This window comes from Athene cunicularia, assembly GCF_003259725.1.
Source record: "Athene cunicularia isolate RWA chromosome 22 unlocalized genomic scaffold, athCun1 chr22_part1, whole genome shotgun sequence".
NCBI lineage: Eukaryota > Metazoa > Chordata > Aves > Strigiformes > Strigidae > Athene > Athene cunicularia.
In genome coordinates this window covers 122,649-149,470 of record NW_020799128.1, presented here as the reverse complement: position 1 = coordinate 149,470, position 26,822 = coordinate 122,649, and the positions used below count along the sequence as shown (strand labels likewise).

The following is a 26,822-nucleotide window of genomic DNA, read 5'->3' as shown; positions in this document are numbered from 1 at the left end:
AACAGCAACATTCCCCTGCTTGCTCTTCCGCCCTCTCCCCCCACCCCAACCCTAGCTCGCTGGATGGAGAAACATCACAGCAGCCAATAAATCTCTATCAACTATGTCTTTTTCCCAAGGTTTACATCCAAGCAGCAGAATTCTGTCCTTACTAAAGGATCTATAAAGCAATTGCAAGAACTCCCACAGCCTATAGAAAGGACTGTTCAGAGTTTTAAAGCACAAACTAATGTCAAGGTTTAAGAGCATCTCTGAGCTGCCAGCTACTTTAAGGAGAGCTGAGCTTTCTGTAACTGATACTGTGATACCGAAGTCAAGAGGCTCCTCTTTATTCAAGGCAGCCTATCTTGGCCCGACTTTGGTAGAAATCTCTGACTTTCAGCAGGAGCAGAGTTTCTATGTCCAAGAAATTTTTCTAATGAGTGTCAGTCTGAAAGCTAGCATCAGATGCGGAGGAGGTGTACAGCACATTCCTGCTGTGAACAAAAACGGGAGCTAGGGAAATAGAAAACTTCTAGGATCCAACTACAAAAAACTCAGAGGGGAAAAAAAAAAAAAAAGGGAGCCCTGGAGTATGTCTTTAAACCTATGCTAGCATACTGAAAGCTGTAATCAAAACTTTTCAGCAGCGTGACTGCAGAGAGAAGAGCTATTGGACTGACCAGACTGCAAAATGCTGCCTACTTCTGCCCCTGCAAGAGCTACAAAATGCAGAGCTATTATTTCTCTTAAGGAAACAGTGCTGCTTCTTATACTTAACCATGCATAAGGCTGAAACTGTTTGCAGAGATCACGGTAACGGGATCTAGGTGACAGGAATGCTGCAAACCGAGCAGCTTTCCAGTCTCTGTCCCAAGGACTCTGACTGCTCAAAGCTCTTCAAAGGAGGTGGGTACTGTCTACCAAACTTCTCATACTCAGTTCCCACAAGCACCTTTGAAAGATGTCAGTCAGAAGTGAAAAAACTCACTTTCAGCAGGAGTTTCAGAGTTATAATGGATTATCATCCTACTTCACATGGGCTGCAGCACCACTGCCCCAGAACTTTTCCTTTTTTCCTTCCCTTTTTCACCCCGAATCCTGGCTTACCTTGTGAATTTTTGGATATCAACACTGGAATTGGGTCAAATTCATCTTCTGTCACTTTTTCAGAGCCCTCAGGAGCATCAAAGCCTGATATCAGGTTAGTATCTTCTGCAGCATAAAGGAGAAACAGAGGTAAAGGAGCAAAGACAGCAGAGAAGGCTGGTTAGAATTGCTAAAAAGTGTTAGAGCATCTTTATGTTTTCACAGACAGGGTTTAGAAGCAGCAGTTTCATTTAAAGGTGAAATAAAGTTGGTGTTTGGTAAAGAAGGTAAGAAGTAAGAGAGCCAATTAAATACAAAAGTAGAGAGGAAAAACACAAAAAACACAAGGCAAGTCATGAGAACCAAAATAAAATTTGGCCAATCTAAAGGCTTAAGAATCGACACAGTTCAAAGCTGTGGTAAAGGCCTGGGGCTTAAGCTCCAAGGACTGAAGGTATTCTCTGTCATCGTCCAAAGGCTGTCAGATATTAGTACAGTTTGAGAGCGCAGTCTGGCTCTCTGTTACCAGCTCTCATGCACACGGAGAAGAAAAAGGCTGGGAAAAACAACACACAGAAGAAATTCCAGTCATCAACGTGAGGCAAAACCCCTGAGCTTTCACCTACAGTGGTAAAACAAGAAGTGCGATATGAAGTCAGACTTCCAAGGACTTTAAAATGCCTGAAGATGTAACTAGATACCAAGGGAGATTTTTTTTTTAAAAGCCCCTAAAGCTCTTCTGGCAAGTAATTCCATTGACTTCAAACCACGTCAGCTGCAGTGAGACGCGTGGTGGGAGGCACTTTCAACAACCTCCACAATAGAGAAGACATTTATCTGCCTTACCAGGCAATTACATGCCTTTAGGGACTTCTGCACTCTCCCTGTGCATCACTACTTCTTACTTCAGACACCTAAAATACCTTCCAAAACCTGGTCCTCAATCACTACCTGAAATATTTCTGAAACCTAGCAAGGACACGTACAAGTCAACGGTTTCCAAGGAACAAGAACGTTCCTGTTTGACACCTCTCAAGAACAAAAGCTCTCTACCTAAAGCTGACACACAGGCTGACAAGGTTTGGGGTGAGATTATGCAAGAAACCACTTGTGGAAATGCTCTGTCCTCTGGAGGATCAGACCCAGGAAAAAATTCCACAAACTTTATAGAAGACTAGCCTGTAAAGCGTCAAAACCACAAGGACGTTTCATCTTAACAGAAAGTCTCATCTTGTCATCGCTCTGTCTCCAGTTATTTATTTGTGGCTCTTCTCAACCTACATGGGAGCCTTTGCAAGCATCCGATTTCCACTTCACCTCATTCGTTCACATTGCCGTCCACAAGCTGATGATGCCCACGGGCAGAGCATCCGCCCCACGGGCGCTCTGCATCTTCAGAGCCAGGATTGGGTAAACAAAGCCAACAAAACCCAAAGATTTGGGACAGATGTGCAGTTAATGGCCACACCCACAGCTATAAAAGCAGGGTTGGAAAAGAAGCCACAAATGACTTCTGGAAGATTTTAATATTTCCCCCCCAGCCCGCTAATAGAAGTCTCGCTTTCCTTGTCAAACGTGAGCCTCTTCATCCCAGAGGGAAGAGCAGGGCAGCCGGGGAGAAGTCACGCAGGACTCTGTTCATTCATTTTCTCGTTAAGTCACACCAACAATGTTTTGGCTTTACTGTGTTCCAGACATGGAGTAATAACTGCTCGACATACATTTGAAGCCATTTACTCAAAATAAAGTGGCATGGAAGTGTATTATAGCAGTGAGCAATTAGAACAACGGCTTGTTTAAACCCAAAAGCTCTATGAAAAGCACAAACTCATTTTGAAGTGCCATCAAGTGTAAAAATTGATTACAGACTGTTTTTACAGCGATTCCTCTGAGGACAGATCATTTTCTGTTGCTATAGGGATACTCAGCACACGAGCTAAGCAAAACTCGTCGCCAAGGGGCACGCAGTAGTTAGCATTCGTGCTCTGGGCCTCTCTTTTCAAGGCAGTGAAGAGCAGGGAAGTCCTGCCTTCCCCTCCCACCCGGGGGGATGCGTTACTACCCAACATTCACTACAAGCCTGGTTTATGTGAGAGTCATTCGCTAACACCTGGCACTTCCCCCAGGGACACATGTGCTGCTCACGACTGCTTTACCCCGAAACAGGGATGTGCCAGAACAGAGCAGGGAAAGTTCACTGTGCGAGTCGCACTTCAGCTCTTCAAACTACTCCACTGCCACTGCTCCAGCCACACTGCATGGAGAGGGCCTGGATTTCAGCCTGATGCTCTGCAGGTTGGGAAGAAAAATAAAAAGCCTTCTGAGCCAGGACCCCCTCCCAGGGTTCTCTACTCCCGCTTGTTAGTGGAAGGAGAACAGGACCCTGATCACTGCACAGTATTTGCACGATTCCACTCGAGCGCAAATACTGAGGCACTGCAACGGCTGATCTGCAGCTCTTCAGACCGCATGGGCTCTGCTTCTCCTTAGCTCTGCTTTTTCATGTTACTGTGAAACTATTCCATTATTCAGTTGGATACTGCACTTGGATTTTCATTCATATTTGCTGTGGCACTGCAGTTTGACTCAAGAACCTCCTCATGTCAACCTCTGAAGAGGAAAACATTCTTTAGATCTGAAAAAGCTCACTCACATGCCTCTGACGCTAACTCCAACAAACCAAAAAACAATTCTTTTTGTTTCAAAAACCTGGGACACCAGTACAGATGATTACCAGGCTCCTTTCCAGAAGTAACAATGCAGCAGAAAAGCAGGTCTTAAATCCCCTGTGCAGAAAGCAAAAGCAGAGTGCATTCACTTACAGACCTGAAGGAGGGCTGCACACAAAAGCCTACTGTATCCCTTCTGCTCTACCCCTGTTTGTGGAAGATGCCACCTGTCTTGACAAATCTTGTCAAGTCAAACTGAACACTTACCTATAGTACTATATATCAGTACTTCAACATGCACAAAGTTACACCAGCTTGGGAAGAAACAAAACAATGGCTTGGGAAAAAAACAACCAAACCCAACCAAACCACCACCACAACACAGGTCAGAGCATCTCCTGGTGTACACGGGCATCAGCTTCACTTCACAAAAGCTGAAGACCATGTCCCAGGCCTGATGAGGTGTTAGGGACAAGGGGACAGTTTACCTTTGTGAGGCTGAGCCGCGAAAGCTACGGGAGCAAACTCGTCCAAGAGGTCAGCAGCAGGGTTAGAAAGCAGAGAACAGTCAAGCAGAGAGTCTTCCCCAGTGAGAGAGTCTGAAGCCAGGTTAGCATCCAGAGGCCACAAGGTAGCAGTAAACAGGACACAAACACTGTTAAGCTCATTTTCTCACATTCCTGTTCCCGCCCGCTCAGTGTACAAACAGAGGCTTGATGCAAAGCAGCACAAGAGCTGCTATTTGTTGTGAGGGAAAACATTTCTTACTGCTCTGTAGTGAGGGCAGAGTAATTCCCAACACCTTTAGCAACATAACACATTCTATGGAGCTAAATACCCTCTAAAGCGGAGTATACAACCATGACATTCCACACAAGTGACAGGTTAAAGGAAGGGGAGCAAAGGGGAGCATGAGGAGGGAAAGGATTGCAAGGACTCCCTGGCAAAACAGTGCACTGGCTATTTCAGAAGAGAGCTCTGAAAAGATGTTGAGTCCATCTGCTGCAGAAGTGGCCAGACCAAGGCCGTCACAGTAAGAAAGGGCCATGGATTCCTTACTGCCACACCCCAGTGGAAGAGACAAAACCAGTGACTGCTCCGGATTGCAAAAGCGCTTCATGAGAGCAGTACTCTGACACCTACAGATCTGTAACGGTGGGCTGAAGGAACACTGCACCCATCTGCACGAGGAGACAGGTAACGCTGACCTTCACGGCACATGCAGCATCCGCTTACAAGACACACACGCAAGCCCAGTTTACACTGGTGGGAAAAGCAGCAGAGCTGCTTCTGCTGAAGCAGACGGTGCTTTGCGATTTAACACAGCCCACAGCGATGCGCTGCACCCCTGCCCCCCAACACCCTCCTGCCTCACCAACCTGTTCTGTTGGAGGCAACCGACTCGGTCTGTGACACAAGGCGTTGGGGCAAGGGAGCCTCGAGGCCCGGTATGAGACTCTCAACAGCTACGTCAGGTTTTCCTTTCCAAATGCGCAAAACAGCAGAGCAGAGAAGAAGCCAGAGGTTAGTTTGCGAGACACAGCATAAATAGAACTAAGGCAGCAGTTGTCTGAATCCTTTAGTCACCCTTTCACGTGTCAGCTACGCTGGCCGCAACAGGAGGCTGAAGTTAGACCAATATTAATTTAATCACGAGGGAAAACTGTAACACGTTGGCGTTTGTTGGGTGTGAAGGGTTTTTTTAATGTTGTTTTGGTTTTTTAATTTAATTTGTGCAAGTCCAATTTCAAACATCCAGAGAGTGGGACGGGAGTTAATGATCCCTGCCCTGCAGCTAAGCAGCAGGCCTGGGGCTGGGCAAACAGCTACCTGCTTTTGCAAGATCCTTTTCCAGCAAAAGGAAAACACTGACCTTTAAGGAGTCCCCTTGCATTCGAAGTAACAGCTCATTAAAACATCTGCTGTGGAACCCTTAGCATATCCCCAGTTAAGCTTGTAAAAACCCAAGACACGGGATTTTCTTTTCCACTTTGAGTGCCCGGTGGAGCAAAGATTGCAGACCCTACACAGACGTGAAAAGTTTTGAAACTCAACATCTTATTGCTAACACCAGTCCCCACTATCGTCTCATGTTGATGTCCATTACGTGCATACAAAGGGAGATGTTACAAAGGCTGGATATAAAGATTTGTTTTTACAGAAACCATAAAAGGGAGGGGGAGACACAGAAGATAACTATCGCAGTCACAGCAGCCAGGTATTAAGGCTTGTCTGTGCCTCTTCCTCAAGGACCAGCATCAAGGTAATGACCAACTTGTTAAATTGAAGAACAAGGCTGCACTCAAAGCCAGGACCCAAAATGGTCTAACTGGTCAACCTAAGAGAGATGAATGCATATTTTTGTTTGTGGACCAGCATGTGTGTCTGATTTGCAGGATGATTATCCGCAAGTATTCAGACAACTGCTAGAAATTGCAAAAGGGAGAAAAAGTCTTACTATTAAGGTGACTCATTTCCTAACTTGCTATTCAAAGCTACACGGTTGCAACCAGCTAGCCAGGGGACCCTGGCTGGGACCCAAACCCCAAAAGCAGTCGGCTGCAGCTAACTGCAGCCTGCAATTACTAGTCTTTCGTACATTTGGCAAGTAGATCAAAACACGGTTCTGCAACACTGAAATGTTTATGCTGCCTGGAGCCTGTTGCATCTGGGCTCATGGATCCTAGCACGTTTATTCCCCATAATGACCCAGGTCAAAGGCAATTCTGTGCTCCTCATCCTGCTGGGGGTGGGTGGAGACACAGACAGGCTCAGTGCCTGGGCCATGGTCCACAAAATCCTGAAGTGCAGGAATTTTTTTGCATCTTTTTCTTCAATCAATTAACTTTCTTCTACGAAGACCAGAAGAACACACAAGGCACAACCGCGCCATGTTATCGTGCCAAGTCAGTAAGCCTATATTTTAAATGCAAATACCAAGTCTTCGCTGTTCAGATGCTAGTCTCATGGAGAAGAGGCAGGTCTGTCTCAGCATAATCCATTATCTTCCCATTACACTGCGTTTCACCAACATCAGCAGCTGTTTTGAGCGCCCAGTGGGGGTAAACACGCAGTTATCATGCGGGACAAGACATGCCATGTAAGACATAGGGGAGGAGGCACCCTGAGTTTATTTTTACCATTCACAGCGTCTGACGTGCTACCGAAGGGGTCAGCGAGAGGCAGGATATCAGGGAGCAGAAGCGCAGTCTCAGGAGATTTGAGTCCCTCAATCAGTTTTTCTGGGTTAAGCGGGAAAAGGAGGAGGGCAGGCAACAGAGAAAAAAAAAGCAAAAAAAAAAAACAAGACAACATTAATCAGGTGCTCAGTTCAGTGGCTCACAGTCCAGTGTGACAGCCTCAGAAGAGCATCGGCACGGTTCTGTGTGCAAGTAACGCTGTCACTCAGAGATATTAGAGGGCAGCTATTCACCAGCTGGCCATGGTCATCCAAGACAAGCGAGGACACTCGCACCCACTGTGTGCTGCCCTCCCTAAGGAGCCACTGCAAAACAGCGAGCGGTTCTTTCACAACTAGTCAAAGCACAAAAGCCTAATATGACCCACTGAAAATTAAATTTAAAAAAAAAACAACAACAAAAAAATCCCCACCCTGCAATTTTTCCTCTCTCACCTCCCCCTCATGCTGGGGAAGTCTTCGTTAGTCTTTGTATGAAGAAATGGAAGAAGAGATCAGAAGCTGACGATGCTAGAGCTAGGTACCCAACACCTCTCAATATGCTCAAGAATGGAAAACTTACAGCCCTCAGGAGCTTAAGCTAAACCAGAAATCATTGAGACACTAGTGCCAGACATCAGAACTTGCCCTTGGGTTAAAGAGCTGTCTAGTTACCAATTATTTCAAGTATCAGGTTTTTAATCAGATAATTCTCAGCAGTGCAACTCCTGTGGTTCCCATTATCCTTCACACAAAGAAATTTAAATAGCCAGGGCAAAAAGTTAATCTCAATTATTAATCTGGTGGATGAGTGATTTCGCAGTCATCCTGACCAGGTTTTCAATAATGAGCTTAATTATTTAGCTTTCACAAGGGTTTCTCCACAGAACAAGATGAAGAACAACATTCTCCGGATGCGCTAGAAGTAATCACCTTCGGTAGAAGAGCGCTGATGCATTCGCTCCACGCTGACAAACTGGGCCATTTCAACAGGTTGGAATGACTGCATTTATAATCCAGCATTAGAATGAGCTGTGGCCCTGCCACAGCCATACCTTCACAAAATTTTTATATCTGTGCTCTATGTTTTGAGTTCAAAGGCTGCTGTTATTATTTATTATCCAAAGAAAATGTGCTCATAACTGCACAAGAGCGCAGGCTCTGGAATACCGCTGTATAAAACACTTACCACGCTGAAAAAACCAAAGAAAAGCTTAACATGCACTGTTACATACATGGTGATAACATCGATCTTCTTTATTGCCCTATATCAATAATAAAATAGCCTAGTGGCTCTGGAACTACTTATTCAAAGCAGGACAAATTCTACTCCCTTGTGAAAAACTTCACAAGCTAACACATTATAGCAACCAGGAGGGCAAGGAAACCTAAAAAGCAACCCAAGAGGCAGCTGTTACACCATTAAAAGCTTGAAGAAGGTCAACTGAAAGGAAAAACCTGATGGGAACAGCAGCTCTGAATGGACTTGAAACCTTCCCACCTCTAAGGAAGACTCAGTTTTAGAAGGTCAGTTTTGCCAAGTAAAATGCAGCCCAGCTGCAGAGGGACCACCCTTGGCGTCTCCGCTGCATTAAGAGGGGATTTCTCCTTGGGTGAATGAAGGGGCTGGGAGCAGGGGCTTGGCAACAAGAAGAGGTGTTGATGCTATAAAAAGGGGGGCTGAAGAAGGATGGAATTGATTACAGCATGTCGAGAAAACGTACCAAAACCCAGGAGGGAGACTTGGGGCAAGACGACGGGGAACATGCTCAGTTCCTCCTCCCAGAAGGGAAGCAGTAAGGTAACAGGTACCTGGAATACAGCTTATTAATCCGGGTAGCAAGGCACAGGACACTATGTGGGAGAAATCGTGGATTGTCTCCGAGTTGGACAGTTTCAGACGGGGTTTGGCTTCTAGTTTGAGATGAAGTTTGTAAGTTATGAAGTGACAAGTATGTACATGGTCTATGTACCCTGAGATTCAGGCCGAGATTCTCCTTTCAAAGCAGGGTCCTACGGAAAGCCTGTCTGCCAATGCCCAGCTCTTCTCACTGCGCTTGCACCTGTATCTTCAAAGCTGTACCTACAGTCATCATCCCTTTTACCATCCCATCTCCAAGTGTCTTGCTCCTTGACGTCTCCCTCTTTCAACCTTACCTTTCCAGTAAGTTTCCTCCTTTTTCATTACTGCAGATTTTCCATTTAACACAGCGGAACTGACTCTTGGTCAGGCACTAGGAAGTTGCCTATTGAGCTCAGCCCCACGTTTTAAACACAAGAACTATGAGAATAAACACGGTGTTCTCTGTGCGTGTTAGTTTTCTCTCCTGGCCCCTGAGCTCAACTGGCTTTACATAAAGCTTTAGACAGTGTTTTTTGTCAGCGTTTTTTTGTCTCATTTTGTTACTTGTCTCATGAGATCTCCTTTCTTGTTCCCTTCGTTCTTGGTGCTGCTCTGCCAGTGCTGTTACAGGAGCCACTGTATCTCTTAGGGCATGATTAAAAGGAACTTTAACCCTTCTGAATGAGCCTGAGAAGTTCAACAGGTGTCAGGAGGAATGGAAGAGGAGATACCGCAAGTAACAAAAATCAGATGCCTCATTCTATTTTGAGGCCTGGCAGTTCATTTCCCTGGTTTCTGTTTTGTGTTGCATCTTGTACTAACCTGTAAGAATAAGAGATAAAGGAACAGCAGGTGCTTTAGTGGTGGGAAATTCACATTCAGCTAGGAGCAAAGGAAAAGTTAGTGAAGGCCCAGCACAATCCACAGTTCTGCATTAGTTAGCAGGAATACGTCCTCTACAAGAGTTAGCTTTGTTCTCTTTAGCACGCCACACTTACTAAAAATGCACGATGCTAAAGGAAGTTTTTCTGAATCTCCATCGGGCATTCAAGTCCAAGAACACTAGATGCCTTTGCAGTGGCAAATAAACCCAGGTCTTGCGCCTCTGCTTCACCAAAGCTCCGATGATCAAAGCAGTAACTCAGGGAGGGCATCTTCTGTGCACTGGACTGTTTCCCTGTGCATGAACATTAGGCAGCTGCAGCTTAAATACATGCAGGCCTAGAAAGAAAAAACTGGCGCTCTCCTGATACTGAAATGCACTTGGGTGCTGCTACCGAGGGAATTCTCTAGCAGAAGTTTCATTTTCACTTCCAAGAGAAAAGCTGCTTCACCTGCGAGCGAAGCCACGGCTGAGATGGTGAGAAGCCAGCAATGTTAAGTAATCCGAATAAGAAATACAACAGTGCAAGAGGAGGAGAAGCTGGCGTGACTAGCCCTGGCTTTGTTACCTGTACGGAACTAACAGTTCCCAGTCACACATACACGAAATAATCACCCGTTGCAGAACAGACTCCACCAACAGCGCAGCATGTACCTGCCGTTGGCAGAAAGACACCAAGGCTACAGCCTCGGGTATGGACTTCTCCAGAACACCCTTTCCATCTGCCATCCCCTTAGCAAAGACCTACTGGAAGAAAACCAAGAGGGATGTTTTGCCACCACAGTACCAGTTTCTTGTGACTCTCTGGGCTCACAATCACAAGCTGCATTTTAGAAGTGGTCACGATGGCAAAGAAGATCAGTTATCAGCAAACAGCAGTGGAACAAGAGATCAACAAATAGGAACTGTTTCTGTGCTGCATTTCAGGGCCCACTGGACCTGATCTTGTGCATGTCTAGAGCTCGGGCTGGAGTGTGACAGGACAAAACACATTCTGTATCAGGATTCTACAGGACCAGAGGTCCTTCTGCCTCAGACCCAACAGACATATCCAGATGATTTATATGTAGACATATGAACAAGCACAAGGATAAACAAGGTTAAGAACATGTCCCCCAATAAAAAGATATTTTATACCACACAACTCCTGAAGGGCTCTCTGGAAGGGCTTTTATCAAAGTCCAGCTGGGAAACGTGTGCTTTACTCCACAACTGTGCTCCCACATGAGGTTGCCTCTTGGAGGCATCCCCTTTCCCAAACAGCCTACCAAAAATCTGCCAGATGCTTTCCAGGTCACAGGAGAACAAGCTTGATTCGGGTGCAGGATGGATCTGACCATTGGTATTTCGTTTTCTGTTGGATTTTCTAATTTGCCCATTCTCAGTCCTGACAGGATGGCAGCAGTTTGCTACGGCTTTGCATCAGCTAGTAAGGATGCTGGCTGAGTAGCAAGATTCATTAGCAAGTTTTAAGAAGGTGTCTAAGCTTAAAAGCATGCAGGGGGGATTAAAACGTGCCCTATCACCCCTTTCCAGAGCTTAGGCCCAGTCACATTCTGTAGCTGACAGTTCCTCAGAATAAGAAATTACTGATTGTTTCCCATCACAGCCAGAGTAAGCAGAACACATTGCAGAAAAAGCAAAGAAAGAGCCTACAGCTAACAGCTCTGAGGCATCCCCAAACGGCAGATGTTGGTAGCTTCAGAGACTGGAAAACCAACTCACTTCCTCCGGGAATGAAAGCAAGGGCCTTTCCTCCGATCTGCACCGAAGTGGAAGTAATGCCATTTAGCATCAGCAGACTTAACTATGGCTTTATCTCATGGGACAAGAAAGCAAGGTCAAAGCCCATGCACAGGTTGAGAAGCACAGCTTTGGACAATCCAGTGAGAAAGTGTTGACCTTTTCCCTTCAGGTCCCTTCTTCTCTAACACATGCACAAATCTGACTTTTGAGATTCACAATTAGTCAATTTGCACAGACTTTGCATCTGCAACACCACCACTGCCAAAGACTGTAAGTTGGCATGCTACATTTACACTTGGCAAAATACCCACTAAGCAACAAAGTATGTGCAGAAAGCATTTTAAGGAGGACTAGAGTTAAGAAAAAAACCAAAATATAATTCAAGAGACCAGGGAGGCAAACGGGTTTTTAGTTAGAGCAGGCTATTAGAAAGAATAAAGATTCCTCAGAAAATTGCAAGTTAAACAGGGAACAGAGGGCAAAAATCTGTCGTAAGTTGGTCACACACTGAACAATCAAGATGCAACATCTCAAAGCTGAAGAAGTCCACCAGCCAGGCACCGCACACAGTAAGAACGTTACTCACTCATGTACCACGGAGGAATAGCAAAAAGAAAGATAACTCAATACAGCACACAGCAGAGATCTTTTCTTCGGATGTCAACTGAGAAAGAAAGACAAGGTTGTAAAAATCCTGCCAAGTCAACTGTGCTGCCAGCGGGAGGGCAAATTACCAAGGTAGGTAAAGATTAGTCACTCCAAGATTTCTGCCTATTGATTAATCAAGAATTAAAGATCAAAGGAAGCCCTGCACATCATTCAGCAACAGAGGACTTTGTCTAATCAATGGAAGACACTGAACTTTAATTTTCCTAATGGAGTTTCTGTGAAGTGGAACTGTTTCTTACATAGCATAAATAGAAAAAGAAGATTAAAAAAGCAATCGGCATGCTTTAAATACACACATATACGACTGTGTAAACACCACAGAGAACAGTAGGACAACATTTAACAGTAGCTCCTTAAAAGATCAAAATCAAACAATTTAGTTTCACTTTCAAGATCCCAAATATTCGTAAAATAATACCCCTTAGGATCAAACTCCCAACCCAGACAGAAGCAACACTAGATGCTATTTACCCTCATGCAGTTGGGATTCGTGTGGTCCATTGGCTTTGGTGTCTCCAAACCATCAAAACACCATATTGCACTCTCAGTGAATAATACAGCAATTAATTAATCAATAGGTAAATAGCTCCCCTTCTGCATTTCCCCAGCTCAGGATCTAAACTCCAATCATTAGTACACATGGATATGCATTTGTGCACATCTGCAGTTACTTCACCTCAACGTGTCATCTCGATACCAATACAAGTTCTCATTAGAAATAGAGGGTTTGGGGTTTTTTGCAGTAGTTACAAACACCCTGACATAGGTGGGCACACAGTTATCTTCTCAGGATGTACAGGCCTGGGGTAGAGAGTTATGCTGATTAAAAACATTTTATCAAGTATTTTGTGCCAAAAAATAAGAGACCTCCTACATTAGTAATAGTGGCCCCATTAAAGCAGCTGAACTTGTGTGTTCTGACAAGGGTGTGAGTGGTTTGAGTCCCAGCTCATGTTTCCAGGTGCTAGAAACCGCCAGCTTCAGCGATCTGATCTGAACGCTGCACGATTAGTTCCCATTTCCAGCCCGCGACTCACCTCAGCTCACAGTGCTGCTTCAGCACCCTGCAGAGAACGCTTGGACACCCACCTCCTGACGCCGCGCGTCGGAACGCGTTATTAAAACTCTCATTTTTGAAGCCAGTTATGTTTTGAGTGGAATGGCTATCAGGGCCACACCTTTTTGACAGCCAGCTCGAGAAACAGGCCAAGGGCGTGGACACGTTTTGTTTTGACACCGCACTGCAAGGTATCTCCTTCCTCAGCCCTGACAAGCACCCTCTCAGGCCAATGTAAAAACACACAAGTCTGAGTAGTTGAAGGAAATGAAAAGGCAAAAAGCCATCCTTAAAGCGCTGTTTAAAAACTCTGGAGAATTTCGAGGTGACAATGACTCTAATACGCAATGCCGTGCGCCTTTTCATCAGAAATGAGAACCCGGCACGTGCCCAGATGGCACAGCCGTGCTTTCGTGGCCCGGGTTTCCTTCCCCAGCTATGGCTGCGTGCTTGCTTAGCTGTGCTGGACGTGGAAATTCTCTTATCTCCGTTATGGGCAGGACAGTGTTGGAGGCCACTTGGTGTTGCTGTTCAGACAAATAACCACAGTAAAGGGACACTTGTCTCCCAGCTGCAGGCAAGATGCTGAACTACTGCAGGGAGCAAACGGTTGTGTAAATTCGCAAAGAATGATCCATTCTCTTTTGAAAGGGGGTAAAAAAGATTGACTCATTGTGCAAAGGCAGTATTGTACTCGGTACTGATGCGGAGAGGCCGCCAGTACCCCCCACACACACCCCCCCGGGGCCGATCTGCAGGAGGGGGGAGTTTGTCCCCCCAGTCGCAGGGAGGAGCAGAGCTGCTCCTTCGCAGCGCTCACACCTCAGTGCTGCTGCTCCGCAGCTCCTTGCTTGCTCTGCTGCCAAGGACCCACACCCACCACCTCATCTCTCTCCTCTTCTGCAGAGAGGGGAGAAGCCGCCAGGCCTGCTGAAAGCACCAGGTACCTGGGAGAACATTTATCTGGAACTGGAGCAAGGAGGAGACACCCCCCTCCCATCCCAAACCCTCAAACAGTTGGAAAAAAATATTTTTAGCATATCTTAGAGGGCATTTCACTGGGTTCACCCTTCACTTACTCAAAAACTTGTTCATCTGAGCAGATGTTTCTAAAGGAGGGATGTCTAAAACCCTTCCTGACCCTAACAGATGTCTGAAGAGCGCAGGTAACGGTGTCAAGATGGCACTCGGGCGCTTCCATTTCAGCCGGGAATAAGGAACACGGGCTAGAGCAGATGTATTCAATGCTCTGGGTCAAACCTCTCATTAAATCCTTCTGCAAAGCAGGTTTAAAAACCCTGAACTTGGGACTATTCACAGAACAGAGCCTCAGTGACAAAGGGAAAGATCTATCCTGAAGCTTCCTAACTCAGTTTAGTTTCAGGTCTCCAGAATACCCTGTGCACAATTTAGCCTCCCATGCTCGTACAAGCTAAATTCATACTAAATTCATACTGGTAGACACTGAGTAGCCACACATAGCTGAAAAATTACCATTCTGATCAAATACTCCGTTATGATTAATCAGCAGTGAAGCCTGCAATAAGCTTATTAAGAAGAACTTGGCTCACTTTCCTGCACATGCACAAGGAAAAATGTTTTCAGCATGAATATCTAATTCTCCCTTATTTTAACAGATGTTTTGTCATATTTTTACATCCGTCTTGCCAGCTCCTCTTACTCGTTACAATTCTATTAAGAATTGCAGCCATTACACGTTGGAGAAGGAGGAATATACCGAAAGCCATTCTCCTGCCACTTGATTATTGTCCAGAGCTGGTATTTCTGCCTTCTGCGTGGTGCTACGTTACCTCTTCTCTAGAAGCAATGACTGAGCAGCTCATTACCCACACCAACCAACCTCCTCTGAGACATCACACGCCTCCAGCACCGTGACCCCACAAACAGGGTAGCCTGCCAGAACCTGCTGCCCAAGGTTTGCCTTTACTGCACCCATCTAACTGACAGAACCAGAAGTGTGACCCTGCTAAGCCCACAAGCGAGCCGTCACACAAAGCCACATCTCCTGGCTTGCGGCTCCACATCAGTGAGCTCCTCCACCTGAGCAGATTTAGGCTGTCTCAGGATGCACCCTATGGCGATTTGTTAAGCATCGTTTACTTATTTCTCATGAATCTGCTACAGAAAGGCACATCTGCCCTTCTGAGCATATAGGGGAAAGGTGGAAAAGCACAAGGAGGTCTCCTGCCAACATTCAAGTGATGCCACCTGCACCCTCAGGTGCCAAAGGCAGCACGTTTTGGCTAAAGCAAATAAAGAAGCTGAGCTCTCAGCCAGACCCTCAGCTGTCACAGGTTTAGAGCAGAGAAAGCTGACAAAACTGGCTCTGTATGACAAATAGGGAAAATACCAAATCAAAGCCTCACTTATGCCTGTACTGAAAGCCTTCCTGAACAACACTGCTCTTGTAACCAAGGGGTAAAGGCTGACGCTTTTACTTCTCAAAGGGCTATGCATGCTCCCAGTCTATAAAAAGACTGACGTAAAATGTTTTCAAAGCAATGAGATTCACTATCAAGGTTTTTCTCAGAAATAAAAATATTCCAAGCAGAAAGCAAATATTTAGCAAGTATTCAAACAAATTCAGCTGCTTCTGCACAGAACTAAGGCAGCTTGGAGATGTGCAACTGGAGATGCTGACGTGTTAAGAGACCGGAGTCAATCCCAGCTCTGCTGACCCAAGGGGCGCACCTGAAAACGCCTTTGGCATCCAAGTCAGCACATCCCTCTTGTCCAAGGCCTCTCTGCTTGCTGTGGGAATGTTTCTGCACAGGTAATGCAGACAGCAGAACAACGATGACTCTATTCTGCACGATAGACTCATAGATTGAAAACCTGAGTCCAAATCCAGGATTTTTATCTTTTCTGTTGAATTTACAAGCACAGAGAAGCCCTCTCAGCTTTCAAAGCTAAGGATATGCCTGTAGCTCTGGTCCTTAAAAACATTAATGAGCTCTTGGCCTGAAGTTTCACGGTAAAAAAAAACAAACATGAGAAATGTCTTTGCAGGAACCTGCAGGAAGCCAAAGCAGCCAGGTCTCCTGCATGTCCTCGCCCCCCGCTTTGCCCCCACAGGAGATCCACTGAACTCCGCAGGACCAGACACATGCAGGGACAGAGATGAGCAAAAGAAGGTTTAGCACCTGCCTGCAAAGATACACAGCCCATCAGGGACACTGTGGGATGAGCAACCCGGCCCCACAAAACTGCAGACAACTGCTGCTCCGATTATTTGTACCCAAGGGCGGGGTGAAAGGCAGTTTCTCTGCGGTGGTTTCTACTATAAAGTATTTCAGAGCTCCTGTAGCAAAAGCTGCAACTGCTGCTTCGTATGGTTGTGCTGCATCAAAATGCAATAGGCAGTCAGGAAAACAACCATCTCTGTGTGCAACTGCACGCGTTGAGCACGCTGACAGAGACTTAAATAGTAGTCTGGGCTGCCAGACTTCAAGTCAGGAAAACCAATGCTTGCAGTAGGATGGGGGGGTGTAGAATGGGGGGAGAAAAACACGCAGTCATCTGCCTTCTGCAGGTTCTTTTCAAACTACGGCTGGGCAGGGCAGCTCCTGGCAAGCGCTCACACTAGGGGAGAAAGCCTGTAAGTTCTGCTTCTTTTCTCAAACTGCAGCATTTATGAGTAAAATCCCTTCTAAACCAAAACATATTTCTCATGCTCTTTGAGCGTCAACCAGAAGGAAGCAAGTTCCACAGTTACAGAAAAAAAATAGATTGATATTTTTTTTTTCCTGAATTGCTTAACTTTCCACAGAGATGCCAAATTTACAAGTAGATAATTTTGAAGCTTGGGTCTTCTGCTGTCAAGCCACCAGTGATCCACAGCTTGAGCTAAGGACAAGGGTAAGAGCTGTAACAAGCACTTGTCCTCCAGAGCTAGCTGACAAGGAACCAGTCACACACATTCACCAGAGGGCTTAGAGAAACTCCAAGATAAAAAAAAATATTTCCCATATTCCAAATCCCACTGATTTGCAAATAAGCTCCTAAGCAATTATATAATCTTGTGCTAAAAAGTGTTGGCTGCTGCAGTCAGAAATGTGCATACAGGAAAGACTTTTAAGTAGTACTGCAAAGGAAATGGAAATAGCTACCAACTGCACTAGAAAATTTTGCCAGTTCAGAAAAGGTTACATCTTAACCTGCACTGCACACAAAGCACGCATTTGCAACAGACCTCGGAAGCCAAGACTCTTCCGGGAAAGAAAGCTTAACAATAATAAAAAAAATACAATTTCATAGTTGGATACCAACTTGAAAATGGCTTAGATCAGGACAGGGAATTACCCAGCAATTATTTCTGGCTTTGAATAGTGAACCTTTAAAGACACCAACACTGCTGGCATCAGAAACAATCAGACAACCCCAGGGTCTGCCATGAGAACGAAGGGCTCTTGTGCTCCCACCACCACCCAGACATCCAGCAGCAGAAAGTGCTACACACTGTTACTGCAGTGAGTTCAGCAGTTTGGCAGCACTCAGCACCACTGACTGAGGCCCGGGAGTTCAGGTGAGCCTAGGAACAGAAACAGAAGACCAAGAATACAAAACAAACAGAATCTGCCCCCCTCCATAAAGTCAGTTCTGGTTACCTGGCGTGTCGGACAGCGGGAGAGGAATGAAAGGATCAGGCACAGTCAGAAGAGGAGGGCTAGCGTCCAAACTCAGAATGTCTTTCGTTTTTTCAGCTGCTAACCAGGAAGAGAAAAGGCAGAGTGAAACAGAGAAAAGAGAAAAGCAGAAAGCATCAAACAAAATCTCAGCACAGTTCAATATTACAGAGTCCAAGCTACAGCCTGACAAGAACAACACACACGCGTACACTCAGAACAAGTTTATATTGCTAGTGAAAAGAAGAAAAAAACAAAACAAAAAAACACTATTACCACATAGCTCTCCAACACAATTCAACCTACAGATCTCAAAACATTCCTTGAAAAGGAAGTACGATTATCTCATTTTACAGTGGCACAAAAGGTGAAATGCCTTAACAAAGGACATGCAGCAGGCCAGCCCCCACGTCGGGCCTCTTTGTCTGAAATAAAAGATACAGCATCTTGCATCAGACAGGCTTAGACAGGCTTGTATCTATGAGGAAAGAAAAAGAAAAGGGCTAGAAGTGCACAGCCCAATGCCAGCACCAAGAGAATTTCCGAGACACGTTCCTATGCCAAACCGCAGGACAGGAGAGTCAAGGAGCACATTTCAGAGACAACCACCATACAAAATGAACATGCTCCAGCGGCCGGAAAGCCCTGAACATGCAGATGCTTCTGAAGCTTTGCAGAAGGTTCATTACAGCTGAATCTGGAGCTGCTGTCACTCAACAGCACTCCACAAAGGCTGATGGAACATTGTAAACCATTCCCAGGGCGCTGAACAAACTCAGAAAGCAGCCCCCTCGAGCACACTTGTGTCATGGGCTTCAGCTCCTTAATTCTCAGGTAAGAGCCAACAATACCAAGCGCAGTTACAAGCTCCTCTAAATCTCCTTTTATAAATAGAAATAAGCATAAATGGATTTGTCACTTCTTGCCCCACAAAGGATTCTCCAGCCTCTTCCCAGGACTCCTCTCACCAAGGGTTGGTGCACTTCCACGGGGAAGCATCGAACAGTTCCATCTGTCACCAGTAACAATGACTGCCCAGGATGGGGAAGAGGATTCCTCGCATGGAGGGCTCCTGGAAGCAGTTTTCCAACACCGCGCTTGGCAGGTCTCTGCTGTATTCAGCATGGTGCTAAAGAACTAGAAACAAGCATCAGCACTCACCAAGTTTTTTTGGCATAGAAGGGGCTGCTCATGGCAAAACCTTGGTACTCAAGTCCCAAAGGAGACGCCAGACAAGATCACACAAGCAGAGACCTCTGCAGAAAAGCTCCTTCAACCAGCCAAGAACTCCTGGCCTCTGGACCCAGACAGAGCAGCCAGCGCAAGACTTCTTACCTTCACCGTTTAACATGTACATCATGAGACTAACTGCGCCTTCCTGAGGGTTCTCCCTACTCACTCCTGTCTGCTGTTCTCGTTCTGTGGCAGAGACATTATTATCCCTGCTCCTCTCCCTCACACAGCCTAACAGCCGCAAGCAAGGAACATCCTCCAGCATGTCCGACCAATGTCTGAGTCCAATTCCCTTATCGCACACTACATACTTTACTTCTAATTGTGAGCTGCCTGGAACATCAGTACATTAAGAAGCTTTCTCGTTATTTTAAGGGTCTCACCAAAAGCCTCAGCTCGGCCTGCACACAGTGCCTCCTGCCTCTGTAACCCAACTGTGACAGGGACACGGGCCTTTCCTACCTTCCCTCCTTTACTGGGGTGCCAACTCCATCCTACAGTTCTTAGTGCCAAGGCCCAGCTCAATTTATAGCAGTTTTACCTCCCTTTCAAAGAGGCCTCGACAAAGAGTTGCCATTTTCCTGCAGTGCTTCCCAGGGCATTGCCCTGTTGGACATTCACAAACTCACCTGATCCAGCAGTGAAGGAAGAGCCACCAAATGCATCTGCCTGGGTTGCAGATGAAGCTGGCTGGAAACCTGGAATCAAGTTCTCTGTGGAACTGCCCATCTTTTCTGGAGCTTTCCCTGAAATGCCAGATGCAGATTTAGGGGAAAAACATCCATTTTGATGGTAGGTTGCTTACCTAGATTTTTAGGACACTATTTCAGTAAGTGACTTAACCCCGTTCCCACAAATCATAACTTGCAGACGAAGCAAAGTTTAAACTGTAGCTTCTACATCCAACAGATCAAGGCTACTTCAAAAGCAGTTAATATCTCTGAGGATCATGCTCATAGCAAAGAGGACAGGGACTGAGATGGGAAATTGGAAGGATTTGGCTCATACAGGCACAGAGAACCATGATAATATGGGAGCACCCCAGCAACATCTGACCAAAAGCACCACACTTCCATGCCATCTTCTGTTTTGAGAGCAGGCTGGTCTTCAGCCACCTCCATAAACCTACCATCGCTTAGCTTTGCGAAGTCCTTGTTCAGCAGCTCCTCAGCTGTGAGTTTGGAGAAGTTATCATCATCAAAGGGATTCCACGTGGAGACGTCAGGCGGGTTATAGACATTCTGCTGTGAGGTCCTTGGGGAACCCGAGGGCGTGGTGGAAGCAGATCTAGATGTGATCATCCCAACCAAACAACAGTCATTAATAACCCATCTGAAATCCTCTGGCTATACGACGAGCTGGTCAAAGCTACTGCATTATAATTCCTACTTAAAACACTCAGCACAAGTTATTGACTTGCAAGCCCAGAAAGCTGGGACCAGTTAGCCTTATCTACACGTAATCTGGTTGAGCATCCTGGTGTCAGGGATTAAAACAAGCATCATAAACATCCTGTTTGAAACAATTTTCTGCAGTGCCCATTTGGAAGCTTCCTGCCTGTAGACACTATAGAAGTGAGCTAGCAAGTACTCCTGGGGAAGCACTGATGCTAAGCAGCAAGTGTGAAGCACGCACCAGGGACGATGCTGGCTTTTATAATCCAGAGGAAGGGCTTGTTTGCTCAGCTTTTGGGAAGCACAGAAGAGCTCAGGAGGACTTCTGCCCCTGGGGAAGTTTTTCAGCAACTTTCTGCCAAGCCCCAAACTATGGTCTTGGGAAAGCAAGGACTTATTTAGACCTGAGCTTGCTGCCTACATTCATCTCAGTGCTTCGCCTAGGAAATCTCTGAAGAGCCCCATCGATCCCCTCCCTCCGTACCCTCGGACACCAAGTGACCAGCCACCTACTTGGATTTGTTGAGACTGGCTTCAGCAGCAGCTGCCTGCAGGAGCTGCGTAGACTTGCTGGCTGGAACCCCAAAAACCGCACTGTGGGTCACGTCGCTCAGAATCCTCCTGTGTCCTGCACGCTGCGTCTTGGGGGAGGACGGAGGGGTGAGGGAGCCCAGCTTCTGTCCTTGCACTGCTGGGGGGGGCGTGGTTTGAGGTTTTTGCTGTGGCCTCATTTGTGCCTGCATCTAGGAGAGAAAGGTAAATGGAATGTCCTTGTTTGAGAACAACAGCCACGATGACAAAACCAAATAAATGCTGGAGGATCTGACCTTCGAGTCATGGGTTGGGGACAGTCTGGAGGGGGAAAAGCAAACCAAAAGAATTGGGAGCAGGAGGGAATTCGCTGATCTACAGTATTTCAGGATAACTACAACCATACAGGCAGAGACTCTCCTGTTTCTATGGTGCAGCTCTGGAGGCAAAGCCTCTACTAGCACATGTCATTAAAGGCTAGCTGGTCTCAAACTTGCTCATGGGTAAAGAGGCTGAAATCCAGGGCAGAGGTAAAAGAAGAAATCAGATCATAGTATGCAGGACTCTCCTCACAGGGACACGAGGAGTGGGGGTAAGGTAAAGAGCAGTGTTCCTTCCAGTAGATAACATGTGACTGGGGGCAAACCCCTAATGGAGTACAGGTCTTCTGCAGGAATCTTGCGCAAAAAGCTTTCTTAGCTTTCTCTTACGTTAAAAAAGAGAAAAGCAAGGATCACAGAAGCAATGTTTGTCATTAAAATCTGCAGGAGAAAAACAGCACGTTTGGTTTAAGCGTAAGACAAGGCAGCCCAGCTACAAACCTTTTGGAAACTTCAAGGGTTTCCTCAAACTGATCTCCCTTTTCCATTACCTCAGTCTCGCATTAAACTCACAAACCCATAAATACTTGAAATACTGTTCTGTAGCGATAAACAAGAGCATCACTTCCAATTATCTGTTTTTTCAAAATCTGTTTGTCAGTTCGATATTATGGCTGGGATTTAAAGCAGGAAAACTAGAATGCAAAGAGCAGGAATATGTGCATGCCACCGCCTCTGCCTGGGCACTAGCTCCCTGTTCCCCAGCCTGGACCATCCCAGGCCATTTTCAACCAAGGAAGACAGATGAAAGACTTGGAAAGACCTAAGAGAGGGCAATGAGAAAAAGATTTACCTCCCCAGTGTGGTGCTTAACTCCAGTGGGGCAAGGCAAACAAGTGGTTAGCTGTCTCGTTCTTCATCTGGCATTTCCAGGCAGACTAATTCACTGCAGCGGAGAAGCAAGCTCACCTGACTGCTTCTGATGCACCCACCTTACATCCTGCTATATAGGTCATTGCAGAAAGTACATTTGGTGCTGAGAAATAAAAGGGCAGTGCTGAAATCGCCACATAAATGAATGCAGGGCTTATTAAGCTGAAGTTTCGCCATGTGAAAAGGTTTTGATGGGTCCTGGCTTGGTACCTTCTGCTCAGAGACTCTGCTCTGCAGAGACCTTATCTCACTATCATTTTTTAAAATGAGCCAACTACTGCTTTTCCCCTCCGACAGCTGCAGGAGTGGAGAAGCATGCGTCCATTCTGATCAGCCATCCAGGGGGGATAAGGCTAATTTTCAATCTAGCTGATTTAATAAAATTAAGACTGGTTTTGTGCTAGTGAATCGCAGCAAAGCTCTTTAGAGATGCGCTTTAACACCACATTTCAGGCATTTCTCCTCTAAAAGGAACTGGGTAATAATGGTCTCATCCAAAACCTGTCTACATGCACTTAAAAATCTCCCACCGATTTCAACAAAATAACTTGCCTCAGGTCATGGAGCAAAACAATAACGAGACCAGGAACACAACAGCTCCAAGCCTGTCACCCTCCCTAACAACCAGCTTCGTGCTGAAAATTAATATAAAAGCAAAGGGGATGAATGTGACAGAGCCTTGAGACACATCAGAGCAAAACAAACAATACTTCCCCAGAATTGCTCAGGTCACTGGCTTATGGAGTCTATTAGTCAAATTAACTCCTGATGTCACTTCAAAGGAAGCATGCTCAAGAGATGAGTTAGGTCCTGAATAACTGGCAACTCAGGAACAAGCAAACACAAACCGACCCTTAGTTTGGACTCAAACAGTGTGCACCTGAGGGGGTTTGTTACCAGCTACCCTTTGCTCTGCACATGTGCACCCTGGTACAGCAAAGTAACAGGCAGCTTCCTCCTGCACATGCCTCCTTCTCTACACACAACTGGAGTTAGGGACACCCCTTGGCACTCCCAGAACCAAGCAAGAGGGGACGGGATTTCACAGGAATAAAAGCAAAAGGCACAGCTTCCTCCCACACGCACTGCAGAGACACTTTGGCAACGGGGATCCTGCCCTCTGGCACAGCTCCCCTGCCTTGAACACTGTGGGCAGCTGGCTACTTCCCTGGTGTAGACAGCCACATTTTCCATTAAGAGCATTTATTTTGGACACACATTCTGATGATTAGTAAAGTGGATGACTTATTTATTTTTAGATACAGTACTTTGAAAAGTCTTCTCTCCATAGTACTAAATGAAAAAGGTTACCCAAATGCCAGAAACAACCAGGAAGCTGCTTGCACCACCCTCTGCATCAGACCCTGAACACAAGATGGAAGTTTTCAAAACAAGCAGCAACAGTTCTGTTGCCTGGTGCCCAACCTGACGTGTTAAGCACAAACAACTTTTCAAAAGAGTTTATGACATGTCTTCTAAGGCAACGTGACAGAGGAGGGATAGAGAGAAGCTGCATTAAGCACCTACTTACATCTTCCTGCCTGCTTTCTACTCATCACCTACTCATCTTCCTCCTATGGACTCAGACCACAACTCCAGAGCCCAGCATCCCACCGGGAAGAGCAGTCCAAACAACTGCACGTGTCTGACACAGCGAGTTTAGCGCCGACCTCTGCGACTCGGTAATAACTCACCAGGGGTCAGCAGGTCCTAGAGCCCCAACTACCCGGGCTCTGTGGGTCTGAAAAACCAGGCACTGCGCTGGGGCGTTTCTGGCGCAGAGGGGCAGGCAGGGGAGCACGTGCCAGGCTCCAGAACCGCTGCCCCCTCCCTCCCACGAGGCTCTTACCACTTGCTCCTGCGGCTGCACCGGCTGGGCCGCGCTCGGCTGGGCCGGGGGCTGCGGCGGTGCCGGGGCTTGCTGCTTCTGCTGGACTGCTGCTACTGCTGTCTTCTGCTGCATCGCTGCCTGCTGGGCCATCATCTGCTGCTGCTGTTGCTGCTGCTGGTAATAGTTCTGCATCAGCTGCTGCTGTGCTGGCGCTCCTTGCTGCATCACTGGGAACTGGGAAACAACCCATTGTTGATCTGGTTGCTGGTGGGAACTGGGGTACCACCACCAGAACTCAGGGCCAGCCATGGGAACAGTTACAGCCACCGCATGCAGCAAAGGATTAACAGTCTGCGATGGCTTGGAGACCATCTGCGGAGGAGTGCTGGAAAACGGCCTCTGGTCTAACATTAAATTCATCCGGGGTTACACCTGCCTGCACAGAGCTCCCGTCTTTCTCCATTTTTATAAATTCTAAACCTTTCCCCAGGATAGGAAGATTTACTGTCCCTTTGCTTCTGCTATTAAATATGCTTTAGCAGAGATCTGTGCTGCTATAAACACCTCAGTTTAGCACACGAGTCTGTCATCTAGACACACCCCGTCTAACACATCATGTGTTCACAGGCCTCCTGATCACCGCAGTCTACCACAAAACCTGAATCTTAGCGCTGAAAAGGCATGCCAGGCTTCTCGTGTCAAAGAGCAGAAGGGAAACTCTGCCCCTCTGCTCATCAGCTGAGCATTCACTTCAAGACCCTGAATCACTTGGAGCCGTAAAATCTTAACCAGCACTGCTCATCTTGTTTGAACATGACAAAAATACCTCAAGGCCTTCCACGTTGACAGTTAAAAGTGACAGCCTTGAGTGGCAAAAAAACTTGCTAGAGAACTGGAGATGCATTGGAAAATGCCTAAAAACTGTACCTATGTCCCAAAAAAGAAGGAGTCTTGCCATAAAGACAAAGATACAGCCTTTCAGGCCTCTAGCACAGGAAGCCTGCAACAAACATGAGCACGCACACCTACCTGCTGAGCCTGCATCATCTGCTGCTGCTGATAATAGGCAGCCTGTTGCTGCTGCTGCTGCTGCTGCTGTTGCAGAAGCTGCTGCTTCAAGAAAAGCTGCTGTTGATGCTGAGGTGTGGCCTGTGGCTGAGTAGAAGGGACCTGGGGCTGCGCCTGCGAGGCCTGCTGCGGAGCGGGTGCCTGCTTGGCTTGCGGCTGTGCCGGAGTCTGTGGAGGTGCTGCTTTTTGCTGGGGGACACTTGCAGGGAGCGAAGGCTGACCACTGACCAGGGCAGCAGGTCCTGCAACTGGTGGAAAGAAAAGAGAAAAAACCAAACCACAACAGATCCATTAAATCAACGTGCACCACAGCCTGGCGGCAGGAAGGCACCGCAGAGGGAATGATCACCGTCTCACCTTGGGGCTGAATGGCTGCTTGAGCCGTGGGTCTCTTCCTCGGCGTCAGGGCTGGCTGAATGGGTAAAATTCCAGGGTTGGGCTGTGTCTGTCCTGCTTTAGGTCTCTGGCGGGGTGCTATGGAAGTTTCTGTTGTAGGGATGGGATCTGTCAGCCTGCAAAATAAGGTAAGGAATAAGAAGAGCAGCAGTAAGAGCACAGCCTTTGTAAAGCCGATAGCGGGTGCATGCAACACACTGCAGGGGTTTAAAAACTGATCCCGACTTCCGCAGTACGTGACTGGTAAAGGTGAAACACTCGTGGGCATCCAGACACCCACAGCGACTCCTTCCAGAAAACTGCAAGCACAGTAAAACTTTATGGATGCATTCACAACAACTAATCCAAGGACTGTAATTTTGCTAATTGTGGCATCATCTTCTGTTGGACAGCTGGAACTTGTCAAAATCACTCAACTCATTCAAATATTTCCTACGACATATTGTTTAAATCCACTTAAGAGTTCTGAATGAGCAGATGAAGGACATAAATTAACTGAAGAGCAGCTGGTACCTTTGGGCAGAGTTGTCTAAATTGTCATCTTTACAAGTACCTTAACTTTAGTACATCTACCCCAGAGAATCAAGGGATTGGGCCTCTTCTGATCCCTGCTCAGTATTTACTGAGCTCCAAAAATGCATCGCAGCAGAGCCAAGCAGCCAGACACCACCCTGCCCTTCTGTGGATGCATTTACTTGTTAGATATCATGTTGTTCTACTAATGTGAGAGTAACTGCATTCAATTATAAAAACAAACAAAGCAGACTCCTGGGATTGACAGACAGAGAGGATGCCCTGTTTTAAAGTCTGAGGAAAACTGCTGGGTTTAGAGTGCCCACTGCTGTACTGCTCACGTTGCAGTGAAATAAGGGACAAGTTTTGTCCAACAGAATTTACAAGTCTCCATTACAGTGTCAGAAGCAGAGCAAGCAGCAGCAGGGGAGGAGAAAAAGCACAGCAGTCCAGTGGCGTCCCCACTAACTGGGCTCTTCAGATGCAGACTGCTTGGGCTTTCGTGTCCCCCCAGAAGAAATTACAGGACTCTTGCAGAAATCACAGCAATTTCATACAGTAATTACTGCGGCAGGTTATCATCTGCCAAGGGTCAAACTCAAAGCAGCAAGAGTCCCTGATGCTGTTTCTCAGCGGTCTCGCGTTCTTTGGGCCAGTTCCAGGCCCGCTGCAGCCCAGCTGCAGTCTCTCTCCTGACTTTGCTCCCAGGTACTGTGGGTTCTGCCTCCGGATGGATGACACACTAGATTCATCTAAGTGCACGAACTTCAAGTGCTGCTGTCAAGCAATGTCTTCAGCACAAAAAGCCTGGCTGTTGAGTCATGTTGAGCACCGCCCAAGTCCC

The 26,822-nt window shown here is 46.6% G+C and overlaps 1 protein-coding gene across 1 annotated transcript in view; it reads right to left on the bottom strand.

Moving 5' to 3' along the window:
- The window catches only part of AAK1 (AP2 associated kinase 1), a 74,323-nt gene that overhangs the window by 2,204 nt on the left and 45,297 nt on the right, over positions 1-26,822 (bottom strand). The window contains exons 11-21 of the mRNA XM_026862997.1: positions 25,427-25,581; positions 25,031-25,317; positions 24,020-24,235; positions 20,900-21,129; positions 20,122-20,279; positions 19,622-19,738; positions 17,742-17,837; positions 6,878-6,979; positions 5,117-5,218; positions 4,226-4,336; positions 1,090-1,194 (exon numbers count right to left, since the gene is read on the bottom strand). Of these exons, the coding sequence (XP_026718798.1) occupies positions 1,090-1,194; positions 4,226-4,336; positions 5,117-5,218; positions 6,878-6,979; positions 17,742-17,837; positions 19,622-19,738; positions 20,122-20,279; positions 20,900-21,129; positions 24,020-24,235; positions 25,031-25,317; positions 25,427-25,581 (1,679 nt within the window). The remainder of the gene's footprint in view (positions 1-1,089; positions 1,195-4,225; positions 4,337-5,116; positions 5,219-6,877; positions 6,980-17,741; positions 17,838-19,621; positions 19,739-20,121; positions 20,280-20,899; positions 21,130-24,019; positions 24,236-25,030; positions 25,318-25,426; positions 25,582-26,822) is intronic.